The sequence below is a fragment of the Oncorhynchus masou genome, chromosome 30 (genome assembly GCF_036934945.1).
Source record: "Oncorhynchus masou masou isolate Uvic2021 chromosome 30, UVic_Omas_1.1, whole genome shotgun sequence".
Taxonomy (NCBI): Eukaryota; Metazoa; Chordata; class Actinopteri; order Salmoniformes; family Salmonidae; genus Oncorhynchus; species Oncorhynchus masou.
Genome location: NC_088241.1, coordinates 34,053,186 through 34,066,282, shown reverse-complemented (window position 1 = coordinate 34,066,282; position 13,097 = coordinate 34,053,186). Strand labels below are relative to the sequence as shown.

General features: G+C 41.4%; 1 protein-coding gene across 1 annotated transcript; it reads left to right on the top strand.

Annotated features, from left to right (window-relative positions):
- The first annotated feature begins 3,342 nt into the window (after window positions 1-3,342).
- On the top strand, window positions 3,343-6,709 carry LOC135521636 (oxygen-regulated protein 1-like). Its single transcript, XM_064947331.1, has 3 exons — window positions 3,343-3,984; window positions 4,721-4,880; window positions 5,346-6,709. The coding sequence occupies exons 1-3, from the start codon at window positions 3,343-3,345 to the stop codon at window positions 6,707-6,709; spliced, it is 2,166 nt and encodes a 721-aa protein (XP_064803403.1).
- The last annotated feature ends 6,388 nt before the right edge of the window (window positions 6,710-13,097 follow it).

Sequence of the window (13,097 nt, the reverse complement as noted above, 5' to 3'; positions counted from 1 at the left end):
TAGGGTGGCGCACAATCGGCCCAGCATTTCTGGGTTTGGCCCGTGTAGGCCGTAATTATAAATACAAATGTGTTCTTCACTGACTTGCCTAGTTAAATAAAGATTACATTTAAAAAAAAATACCTTTATACTGTAACTCTGTGCAAAGTTAGACCTATGTAAAAAAAAATGTGTATTAATATTACATGTATTTACTATACGGAAGTGGTTCTCAAACTTTTATAGTCCTGTATCGCTTCAAACATTCAACCTCCAGCTGCGTACCCCCTCTAGCCCCAAGGGTCAGCGCACTCTCAAATGTTGTTTTTTGCCATCATTGTAAGCCTGCCACACACACTATACAATACATTTATTTAACATAAGAATGAGGGTGAGTTGTTGTCACAACCCGGCTCGTGGGAAGTGACAAAGAGCTCTTATAGGACCAGGGCACAAATAATAATATAATAATAATCAATAATTTTGCTCTTTATTTAACCATCTTACATATAAAACCTTATTTGTTCCTAGAAAATTGTGAATAACTTATTTCGCTGAACACTAGATGGTTACATTTTATTTTTGGCAGTGAAACGAGGCTACTCAGGCGTGAAAAAAAAGACACCCAAATGATTAGCCCTGTTGGAAAATATAAATGGACTGTTTGAAAATGTGAAGGGAAAAAAAAGAACATTTTTATTTTATTTTATATATATGTTTATGTGAATCACATTTTTATTTGGCGTACCTCCGACAGCATTGCGAGTACCCCTGTTTTTTCTCGCCTGAAGGATCTGAATCTAGGATTACCGTTTGGGAATAACTGCTATAGGGAAATGTAGAATCACAAAAGAAGAACATTTAGAAGGTACAAGTACGTTTTTCTCGGAATAGAAATACCATAATATTAATCATTATTTATTAAGACAAATTTCTTAAAATCCATCCCATGTACTATGTTATTACAAAAAAAGGTTTTAAATTCTCTGGTAATGACAATATGGGAGACTATCAAATGCTTCTCAAAGATGCCCTCTGGTGGTCAAACTAGCACTAACTTGCACGAAGGTAAAAAAAAATGGCTGGCAATTAAATAATGTGACATAGAATGCTGCAGCAGCCTGCAAGGTGTGCTGCAGTATGACGCATCTTTTAAAGGAGGAACCAATGTACGGTTGAATGAAACAACGTATCCCTCATTTTAGGCCTACTGCTGCCTGTCATAACCCACTGCTGTTGCTACAGGTAGGAGGAGTGGGAAGGTGGCCTAAACTTGAAGTTAAGGTTGTATCCCTGAATTGGCAATGCCAAGGCAGAGCATGACGTGCTGTGCACACCTCAATTGAGAATAAAGTGCTACTCTCTGAGGGTCCTCTGATCAAAAGCCCCCTAATCCTTATTACCTAAAGAAGTCTCCAATGAGATTAGGCCTTGCCTTGCTAGAAAATTAGAATTGACTAAGCTACCATCTGCTCATCTGCTGGCCCTAGTGGTCAGAATGGACAATCCTGCAAATGTGCATTAATTACACTTTCTATTATCAGTATTTCATGTTATTCTCACTGGTAGTGTAATAAGAAAAGAGATGTCGTACATTTGAATTATTAGGCTAACACTCAAAATTAAAGTTTCAATGAGCCTAGATACAAATGTGGTCATATTTCAATCACAGTCATGGTTTTGCAGAGAAATACAAAATGGTAAGGTACACATTATCTCCTCAGGTGGGAATCTCTCTTAAATATATGTTCTAGAAACAATGAATGACAGCTGAATAAATGGTATTATTTAATCAGGGCAGTGTACAGGCCTATTACACACAGTCCCTCTCTTCTCCCACAACACTGTTGTAGGGGAGATTATTTTAGAGCAAAGATTAAGCAAATTAACCATGATGTTGTCTCCCAAAATAACCCTTAGCTCCCAGCACAGAGCTGGCCAACAGTAGCCAAAATGCAGAGCACGGGACAACATTTTGTGGATACATTTGTGGATACACCAACTGGGATTTCTGGGATTTTTATGATGGGATATTAGGTACGTTTACTCAATCTTTTTATGTTATTGAAATTTTCATTCACTTATGTATTTGTTTTATTGTCAATGAGAGGAGTTGTTGAGCTATCGCACGTACCTGTGTTCAGGTTAATCTATGTTTAGCCTAGCCATCTTGTAGGTCTAACATAGATAACCTTGTAGGTAAAAGATAGATAACGGTATATATTTTTCTATATAACAGTGGCTTTAATGTTACTTTACAGTAATATTTTGGGATGGATATGAAAGGGACTATGTGATAAATAGTTACACTATATTTACAAATGTTTATTTGTACAAATTCCTGATCAGAAATAGGATCAGACTATTTTCGACTGCTTTGATATTACCAAATAGTCTGAAATAGCTAAGAATGATACATAATGAATTACGATGTTGTTTCATGGTTGTAGTTTATTGTTGTCAATAATTGCTTAACATGGGTAATTAAGTAATTGAACATGTCAGTTGATTGGCAAGGTTACTGCTTCCTAGTAGTCTGTTAAACCTGATGTCACCATATCCCGTAAACAACATATGCCCTCAAGACGTCACTCCATCTGCCACGAGTAAACAATTAGGCCTAACGAGGAAAATAGCTAGAAGTCAAATGTTTTGACGGGGTTTTGTTTACATCCTTTATTCATAATGAGTATTGCTCATCCTTTATTCATAATGAGTATTGCTAATGGGACTTCCCTCTTGTGATAATTCTGTAATCATAATGATCATGTGTTCACAGATCCGAAATAATTGAAATAGCGTACCCATTCAAGTACATTAGGAATTACAATTGTTGCATTTCCCCCCCAGACTCTTATAACCTATTTCCCATGTAGATATTTTTTTTACAGCACTGTAAGAATAATATAATTTTTCTGAATTGTTTTAACAGCACAACAGTTATCACAATTGCCTTAATTTTTCAAAATGATATACTATTGACATCAGTCTAATGACTGATGACATGATTCTGCAGCCATAATGAATGACGCCAACAAAGATCAAGCCTGCCTAACAATGTTTACACAATGTGTTTGTTTAGACAACTCCTTATTACATTTTTGACACTGGAAAAATCTAGAAGAACCTTGAGGTGAGTCAACCTGCTAGTCCAAAACTATTCTGTCGTTTTATTTGATTTAGAGAAAAAAAACATACCACTGGTGATACCACTGCAATGCAGGTTTGATATTTATCCTTGAATGTTAATCTGATATACTACAACAGATATCACAATCTCATAATAATCAAGTAACTAATGTTTATCATTATTTCTTCTTCATCCATCTCCCCTTTCTCTCTGTAGCCTATTAACCAATCAAAATGAGTGACGTGGTGCTCACAAAGCGCGCCCAGGACCAGTTCTCAGCGAGTGGGTACACAGTGACCACGTCACGCCACCCATATATCACAGACCCCATCGCCTCCAAGCGTATCTGCTTCTACAAGAGCGGTGACCCTCAGTTCAGTGGCCTGCGCATGGTCATCAACAACCGCACCTTCAAGACTTTCGATGCCCTCCTAGACAGCCTCTCCAAGAAGGTCCCGCTGCCATTCGGAGTAAGGAACATCACCACTCCCCGAGGAGTCCATGCAGTGCACACACTAGATGAACTGGAGGATGGGAAGGCCTACATCTGCTCTGACCAGCAGAAGGTCAAACCCATTAACATGGCAGTAGCCAATAAGAAGCTACCACCCTGGTACAATGCCCGCCCCATGAGCGCCCGGCGTCGGGCCTTGCAGCTGGCCAAACAGAACCCTGGCAGGCCCATGCACATAAATACCCCTGTCATTGTACGCACACCTAAGAGGTTGATGGTATTCCAGAATGGGGACCCCAGTGTCAAACATAATCTGATGCTACAGAAGAGAACCACTCGCACATTTGAGGCTCTGCTGGATTACTTGTCCGAGTTGATGAACTTTCCTGTGGTAAAACTACACACACCAGATGGAAGAAGGGTAAGTGCTCTCCCCATGCCTATGGACACTAAAGTTACTACTATTAGTAATTCAGATTTGCTTGATATTGTTTAGAAACACATATTTCATATGTTTAATCTCAAGGTCTAGTTAGACAGGAAACCAGTGCTAATACTGTAACCAAACACATGGAGGTTCAGGCACTCAACTCTTCTCTCACACATCATGCATTGGCATTATTCTGTGATGGCCTCACCTCATGACTGGAGGTGACCTGGCCCCAACTGATTGGCAACTGATTGGCCTTACTGTCCCATAATAGTTGGACTCACATCAGAACCCATAAATAACTGACAGAAAAAGGGAAAGTGTTAAGCTCCTCAGTTGTTATATCCTTTTAACTGAGAAGGCATTTTGGGATAGTGTTGCTAAGGACCTCAGGATGTGTATCTTCTGCTGATGTGTCATGAGATTTCATACATAGCCCTGGTGTCACATATTTATTGAATGATACATTTATCAATTCAATTCATCAATTCAATTGATGAAATCAATTAAATTGTACTTCTGATTTAGGTACAAACATGATTTAAGTACATACCATTATTTAGGTACATATTTAGGTACATACAGTATGGAAATATTTTGGATACATACAGTATTAGTCTTAAGTCATGATTCTAAAAGAAAGCTATTTTAATCATTAATAGACGCCGTTCACAACAAAATTTTATTCCACTATTACAGTTAAAATATTTCATTCGTCTGTCTGCAGGTGGATGGGCTCCCAGCTCTGATTATATGCTCTGGGATTGTAGTAGCTGCTGGTCGCGAGGCCTTTAAATCTGGGAACTACAAGACACAAAAATCTTCTGCTTCAACATGGCTGCCTGCTAGACGAATGGCATCTAAAAGACTAAAGCAACCAGCATCCCGTAAGTCTCATTATGTTCACTCAACATTTTGTATGTATTTTGAAGCATGTTTTTGTCTTGATGTTTTAAAAATAATTTGGATAGCATCTGCCTATTAACTGGCATGTTTTGCATTACTTTGAGGATATTGAAAATGCATTGTTAAACATTCATGTGTCACATCTACAGTGCTACTGTCTGTCCAGTAGTAATCTATCCCCTCCGTGTCTACATGCTTGTACGGGATAAGCAGTGGGAAAGTGCTGAGACATTACTATCATCCATAATACCATGAATGACCTACAAAGGCCTACTCTCTTCATATGCGGTCAGTCATTATGCAGTATGAACTGTGTAGACTGTGGATCTGGTTTTCCTAACTATTGTTTTTTATCTCTTTTTCTTTGCTGACTTGCTGAAACATTCTTGCCTCCCAAAAAATACCCATCCATCGTTCTACACTTTCTCCTTTGATCCACTCCAAAGGGAAAAAGAAACCTATATCTAGCGGCAAATCAAAACTTTTCTCCCCATCGTCAGAGAGATACTTTGTGAATCAGATAAACCACTGCATTGCAGGAAGTGAGGGTGACCTTCCCAGTAACAACGCAGAATCTGTAGAACTGGAGGCTGGCCATTTTCTAGAGTCAGTGGCCGAAACAGATGCCGACTCCTACCATGGAGATAGGGGTGAAGGGGCAGACAACTGCATCCCCAGTGACGATGACATTGAGAAGTCCTTTCGGGTGAACCAGGATGGCAGCATGACAGTGGAGATGAAGGTGCGACTAACCATCCGGGAGGAAGAAACCATCCACTGGACCACCACCCTGAGCAGGTCCAGTGTGGCCAACCACCTCAGTGCGGCTGAGTCTGAGCTGGAGAACAGTTCTCCTGAGTCCAACATCCTACCACCAACACAACCCAACACCATGGGCACCATCAATGGGTACAATGTTAAAAAGGATGATCATGATGATAAGGATGATATGCCTCCAGAGACCAGCAGACTTACCAGTGTGGAAGTAGACAATGAGGATGATACTAAAACACATGTGGGTGTGGTCTCTCCCAGGAGGGCTCCTACCCCAGGACCCAGGAGATACAGACAGAAGCAGGCCTCAGTGGAGAGCCTCAAAACAATGTTGGGAGATGAGATTCAGGAGAACATGGTAGGTTCTAACTCCTACAGAGAGACAACTGAGAACAGAGAGGTAGAGCAATACCGCATGGTCAGACAGTGCAGCAGCAAGCCAGTTCCTAAACCAAGGGGAGTTGGATCTGTGGATATCAACAATTACAATAAGACTCAATCGACTTTTAAATCAGGCATGGCTGAGATCTTGCAGATCCAAAATGGCGGGGAGGAAGTCATAGAAAGTGTAATGCACATATACGAGCAGCAGACTTGTCAGGACAATTTCCTGGCTAACAGCCAGTATAATGTCCAGGGTGTGTCCATATATGGGATGATGTACGGAAGAACAGCCACCTCTGACACAGCCCACTTGTCCTCCAGTAATGACTTGGAGCTGGAGCTGGGTAGACCCTCTACAGCCTCAAAGTCAATCAGCTTGTGGAGGGCTGACCAGTCTCTTTCATCTGAGTTCACCATCCCCAAATTTAAGGCTGGAGGATCTCTCCTACGCAACAGGGTACTAAATATCCATAAAACCCCTCTCTCCATGCCCACCAAAGACAATGACACCCCAGAGTGGGTCTCTGAAGCAAGCAAAGAAAACTCCACCACTGATGTAAAGAAAGTCAAGAAAATGTTCTCAAAGCCCAAAGTCAAAAAGAACCAGGTTTGTAAGGTTACAACACCAGACAAAAGACGTAAAAGAGAGTAATGAAAATGCTCCTGGAAACAATAAAAGAGTGAAAACTGGGGGGTTTAGCAGCAATGTATCCGTAAGGAAAATGTATGGACCAAAACCTGGCAGAAGTCTCATCAAAAACAAAAAGAAACGAAAAGGAAAGGAAATCAATTTAAATATTGAAAACCCAAAGGAATCGGCAGTGAAAGAATTACATGTTACTGAAAATAGAAACAAGACTTCAGTTTCAGTAAAGAAGAACGTATTGCATGTTACATTTCCGACGGAGGCCCAGGTGGAGGGAACACTAAAAAGGCAGAGGTCTATGCATGAGGAGAGAAGGATTGATAAAGAGAGTCATGATCTGAGCTCTTCTAATATCAATGAATATGTTGAGAATTGGTTAGAGAAAGCCCTCCCAACTGTGTACCCAGACCCAGTGGAGGAAACAATGTCTCCGGTAGAAACTGAGGGAGACATTGTTCCAGATGTATCAGAATTCAATTGTGAAATGGATACTGAAGAAGATGAGCCTTCTTTGTTTAAGGAAATAACACAAATACCAAGTAGTCCATCTTTGGAAACGACTGCATTTCCAAATAGAACATTTGAAAATATAGCAACACAGACCAACCTGGCTTTGGAAAACACAACATTACCATGTCCTTCTGACCAATCATCGCAAAAGACTCCATTACACAGTGATACTACACAGGAAAGGTTGCCCATTAATCCCTCAGTGGAAAAGACACTTTTCTACAACGGTCTCTCAGTCTCCCCTACTGCAATAATCTTAGTAGAAAAGCCATCACCATCTGACAGTCATTCATTGGAAGAAACATCAATGCCTAAAGATATCTCAGAAGAGAAGCCACCTATCACAAATGGTCTGTCATTGGAAAATAAATCAGTACCAAATAGCTCCTCAATAGAGAAGACCCCAGTCTCAAACAGTCTCTCGCCTGAGAAGACACAACTGCCTGCTAAAACGCAGATGGAGAAGGCACCATTATCCAACAAAGACTTAGATGTGTCTTCCATAGGTAGCAGTCCTTCATATTTCATGTGTTCATCACATAGTAGTCTAGGTGATGAAGAACAACCCATATCAAGCAGTCCTTCATCAAATAAGGCTCCATCACCTACTGGCCATGTATTTGAAAAGACAACATTGTTCAACCACTCCACTCTGAAAGAACCACCATCACCTAAACTCCCAACAAAAAAGACAAGATTGGTCAGTAATCTCACCCTGGAAAAGCAACTAACACTTAGAAAAGCTTCAGCTGAGAAGTCTTCAATATCCAGTGATCCTACTGTGGAAAAGATGTTGATGGATAAGACACCAATCTCCAATGGTCTCTCATCTGAGAAGCCTGCTAAAACTCGGATATCCAACATTGTCTTAGATGAGGCTCCCTTAGCTAGTAGCCCCTCATGTTTCATGTCGACATCACCTACTAGTCTCACATCAGATGAAAGACCCATATCAACCACTGGCCATGTTTTGGAAAAAACAACATTGTTTAACCACTCCACTCTGAAAGGACCATCAACACCTAAACTCCCAATGAAGAATAAGCCAATACCTCCCAGTCCCACTTTAGTGAATCACGAAGAGATGAACGGGGATGATAAGCTGAGCAATTCAGATCAGGGAGACAGTACCAAAGTAACAGCAGAGGAGCCCCTAACAAAAACACAGATACCGTCACACACAGACAAACTTCCTCCCCAGCCAGATATGAAACCTGTGCTAGAGAAGCTATGTTTCTCAATTCAGTCAATTAGACAAATCACACACAACAATTGTCCATCTTGTCTTGAAAAGTCAAACAGCTTGCCTGATTTCTCCTCCCATGTGGCCTCTACATTTGGGTCATCTAATAAAGCTCTCCTTTCTTTCTTATCTGTTATTACTTTAAAGGAAAGCTTCACTAACTGGAACATACCTGAACTGAATGCAAACAGTGTAAGCTGTGCTGAGGCTTTGAAAATGATGGAGTCTCTGAGAGAAATTGCCAATATGGAGGGTGCAGAGGAGTTGAAAGCTAGTCTGTCAGAATTGCAAAAGTCAACTTCCACACAACTGCTTCAAAGTTGGAAGGGATTCCAGGAACTCAACAGCAAAGTCAGAAGTTGCAGCTCAACACTGAACAGTTCAGAGCACAATGTCTTGTTTGAGACATGCCCAGAGAAGGACTACATCAATGAAGAAAAGTCATTGGATATCGATGAGCTAATACATGAGCTTGACTTGCCTGGAAACCTGAAGGAAGCATTGGCAGCCCTTCCAACCGGGGTGAGCGAAAGCATGGAGGGGGATGAAATAGAAATGTCTAAAGAAGCGAATGAAAAAGTGGAGTCATTCCCAGAGGAAAGGGTAAATGCCAAATCAACTGCAGTCCCTAAGGAAGAGGCTTCAAATGATAATGTGCTTAATATTGATGCTAATGTTGATGTTAAATCCATCGTTAAAAGATTTATAAATATTTACCATCCCAAAGAGGTGACTGAAAACAAGATGTCACCAATCCCAGAGAGCCAAAGCAGTAGGCAAGAGCAGCCCTTCTCCTCAGAAGAACAAAACTTTAAAGAGGATTTTACTTGCCATAGAAGCAGACAAGCAGCGAATAAGGAAGGTTCTGAACTTGAGCAGGACAACTGGGAAGAAGAGGCTAAATGTAGCGACAAACAGATTGACCATGATAAAGTACAGACATACTCAGACATAGAGCAGGCTTACAGTTTAGCATTGCATGATGGCTATTTGGAACTGCAAGCGTGTCCCTTGAAGACCAAAGTGAAGGATGGGGACATACAGTCAAGCTATGTGGAAAAGGAGGAAAGCTTGGAGGAAGAGCAGGAATACTATATTGAGAATGCACTTGTGGAGCAGGAGAACAAATGTATGGAGCTGCAGCTTAGCAATGAGGACGGACAGTCCACTGCTGAACAAACCCGGGCTTGCTCAAACCAACATGAGGAGTCCGAGGTCACACTTGTTGAGTTGAATGTTAGCAGGGAGGAGGAGGAAAGCTTGGAGGGAGGGCAGGAATACTACACCGAGAACCCACATGTGGAGCAGGAGATCAAATGCATGGAGCTGCAGGTTAGCTGTAAGGAAAGCTTAGAAAAAGACCAAGCTAGCTCGGAGGAAGAACAGGAATGTCATGTTGAGGACCAGCTAAGCTATATGGTATCAGAAAATAGATGTATGGAGGATGAATGCTTGGAGGAAGAGCAGCAATGTTACATAGAGGATCAGCCAAGCTATGTGGGGCTGCAGGTTAGCTATGAGGAAAGAGTATCCAGCCTCAAGGAGCAGGTTACCTCAGAGGAAGAATATGAATGTCATATAGAGGATCAGCCAAACCATGAGGAGCCAGAGGTCAAATGCTTGGCGCTGCAGGATAGCAGTGAGGACGGAAAGTCGACCCCTGAAGAAGACCAGGCTATCTCAGATGAAGAGCTGGAACATCATGTTGAATACCAAACAAACCATGAAGACACTGAGATTAAATGTATGGATGCAAAGGTTAGCAGTGAGGAAAGCATGTCTAATCTTGAAGAACAGCAGGCTAGCTCAGAGGAAGAGCTGGAATGTCACATTGAGAACCAGCCAAGTCATGAAGAGAAGGGGGTTAAATGTATGAAGATGCAGGTTAGTAGAGAAAAAATAGAGTTTGAAGAAGACAAGACTAGCTTGGGGGAGGAAGAGGAAAGACATGAAGATGACTTGAGCTATGCAAATGCACACATTAAAGTGCATGATGAGCGGACTCACTTATGGGTGGAGCAGACTACTCAAAAAGAAACTGAGTGTACTGTCAGAGAAACACTGCCTAGATTGTTCAAACAGCATTCTATTGCTGACAGGATGGATAAGGATAGTGGGAAGAATAGTGCGCAGCATGTTAGCTTCGAACAACAAACTGATACTGTAGAAGAAGCAAACTTTGAGGATAATCAGTGTAGCTCAGAGGAGAAGCGAGTAAGCTATGAAGAGAAGCTGTCTGGCTCTGATGTAGAACATGTTAGTGTAGAGGATGAGCCATACCCAGAGGAGGAGTATCAGGAAACCTTAGAGGAAGAGCCTTCTGAGGAGGATAAACATTATGAAAAGACTGAAGCAAAAACAACCAACTGTTTTGAGGAGCCATTACCATCTGTAGCAGAGCGAGTAAAAATACTGGATAAGAAGATTGCTGATGTAAAGCAAGGGAAAAGTATTACTATAGTGACAACTGGCATCAAACCGTTTGGCCAAATAGAGGTTTCTGCTGTCTCAGGCGGTGATGATGCCAAAGAGCAAGACAAAGCTCATGTGCACACTTTTAAAAGGACAACGTGGCCTATAAATACATCAGAGACTGTAGTCATGTCCCCCCAGCTCCACGATCCTTGTTGGCATTTAGCTATGATGGCTGTATAACTAGAGAGCCTGACGGAAATAGGGTCAAGTCAATAAAGGAATTGTTTATAGCAAAAAGCGTTGTGGACAATCTGTATGGACAAACAAGACTACCCAGCCCAAACACCTCAGATCTGTCTGACAACAGACCGGAGACTTCTGGCAGTAGTGGTCATCAATCACAGACATCAACTGAGACGTCCAGTGGTGAGGATGATTCAGTGAAGAAATCCATCACCAAATGCGTTGTCAGGAGAACAATTGAAAGGCTTTATGGAAAGAAAGATACCAATGTCAAAGAAAGTCAGCCCCCATCTCCTCTGAAACCAAAGTCCAGAGAATTTCCTGGTAAGATCAGCCTTTCCCCATTTCGTAATGCACAGACCAAAGGGATGTCTGACTTATCATACTTCAATGCCACAAGCTCTGTAGGCACAAACAGTGATCCAACACGGTATATCGCCTTCAATGCACAGGTCGAGCCTGGAGACTGTTTCCTGATAGACAAAGACAGGTGGCTCCTCAGAGAGAGCGTGATCAGAAAGTCTGTCTCAGAGCCTATTGATATCAACAAGAACACATCTGCATCAACTGAAGATGTGTGCCAAGATACAGAAGAAGACGTCCCTTACTCCCTTTTCGGCCACACTGATTTGGAGGACATAGTGAAGTCTGTGAAGCCTTTGGTGCCAAAGTGCACCTATTTCAACCTGCCTCATGGCTGTGACTCAGACCCGCACCAGGATGACCTAAGCCCCGTCAGCAAGGGCAGTGCTAAGGGTGACGACTCAAAGGACAGTAAAGACAAGACAGAGAAACTAAAACTGTGGGCTGAGAAGAATGGAATAGCTTTTGCCCCTACTGACTTCAAGATGCCAGGTAATAAAGTGCACCCTCTAATAGAAGGCCCGGGAGGTGGAAAGGTTGTGGTGGTACAGCCTGGCAAAGGTCAGACAGATGTCATGAAAATTCCACAGGAGCCAGATGCGCTTGAGATGCTCTACTTCTCCTGTGGCCAGCACTGCCCCATCCTGTGACTGTGACACACTTAAATGTGGACTTTTTTTTCTCCACAGGCAGCTTAGAATCTTACTGAGGCTATTCAAAGGTACCAGGAGATGTCATATACAGTGCCTATAGAAAGTCTACACCCCTTTAACGTTTTTCAAATCTTGCTGCCTTAAAATTCAATTTTAAAAAGGATTACATTAGATTTCCCCCTCTACAGATCTATGCAATCTTCTCAAAGGAGACACTGGACTGATCTTATGGCACATATTGTTAGTTGATCACATGCTCTTGAAATGTATTGTCTGAAAGTAACCCTCTGATACTTAATGTTGTATTGTGTATTAGCTGTAGTTAATTTATCTGTGTAAATGCATTTCTCTTGCATCATTACATAAGAGAGTGATCTCAGAAAGCTCCAGCTTGCATTTACAAACATAATAACCATGAACATAACTTGCAATAACAGATCAACTTTTATTACAGTAGTTGTATATAGATGTTTATGACCTTTCTACATTTCTGGCAGCTGTGATCTATTGTTCTGTTGAGTTTCTTCACTTTATTTTTGTGATATGTCAATTAAACAAAACAGAATCTATACCCGTTTCGTCTACCCTGTGTTAGTCTATTCTCTTTGGTCATTGTAGCCACAGGCTGACGAGTATAATAAAAGCACCTGTAAATGGATCATCTACTGTAATGTCCATTTTCTGTGAATATACTAATTTTGTTGGTGTTCATGCTTAATGGCTCATCAGCAGATGCATTTGAAGAAATCATTTTCTCTATAGTGTTTGGAAGTTGTCATTCATTATGCTGTAATGGTGACTGACCTCCTGGTTTTTATCTTTTCAGATTTACTGCTGGCCTGTTAGATCTTGTTTTCATAAATGTCCATTCGTTTCCAGCATTTTTCCTGATCAGTATCAGAGCAGCTCTGAGGATCAACGTAGCTCAGTGTTTTCTCACGCCCTCCGTCTGAGGAAGTATCCATGT

Excerpts from the sequence above, each read along its gene's own strand:
- LOC135521636 (XM_064947331.1), top strand. The coding sequence starts at position 3,343 with ATGAGTGACGTGGTGCTCACAAAGCGCGCCCAGGACCAGTTCTCAGCG. Across the intron at positions 3,985-4,720 it reads ACACACCAGATGGAAGAAGG|GTGGATGGGCTCCCAGCTCT; the intron begins GTAAGTGCTCTC and ends GTCTGTCTGCAG. Across the intron at positions 4,881-5,345 it reads ACTAAAGCAACCAGCATCCC|GGAAAAAGAAACCTATATCT; the intron begins GTAAGTCTCATT and ends TCCACTCCAAAG.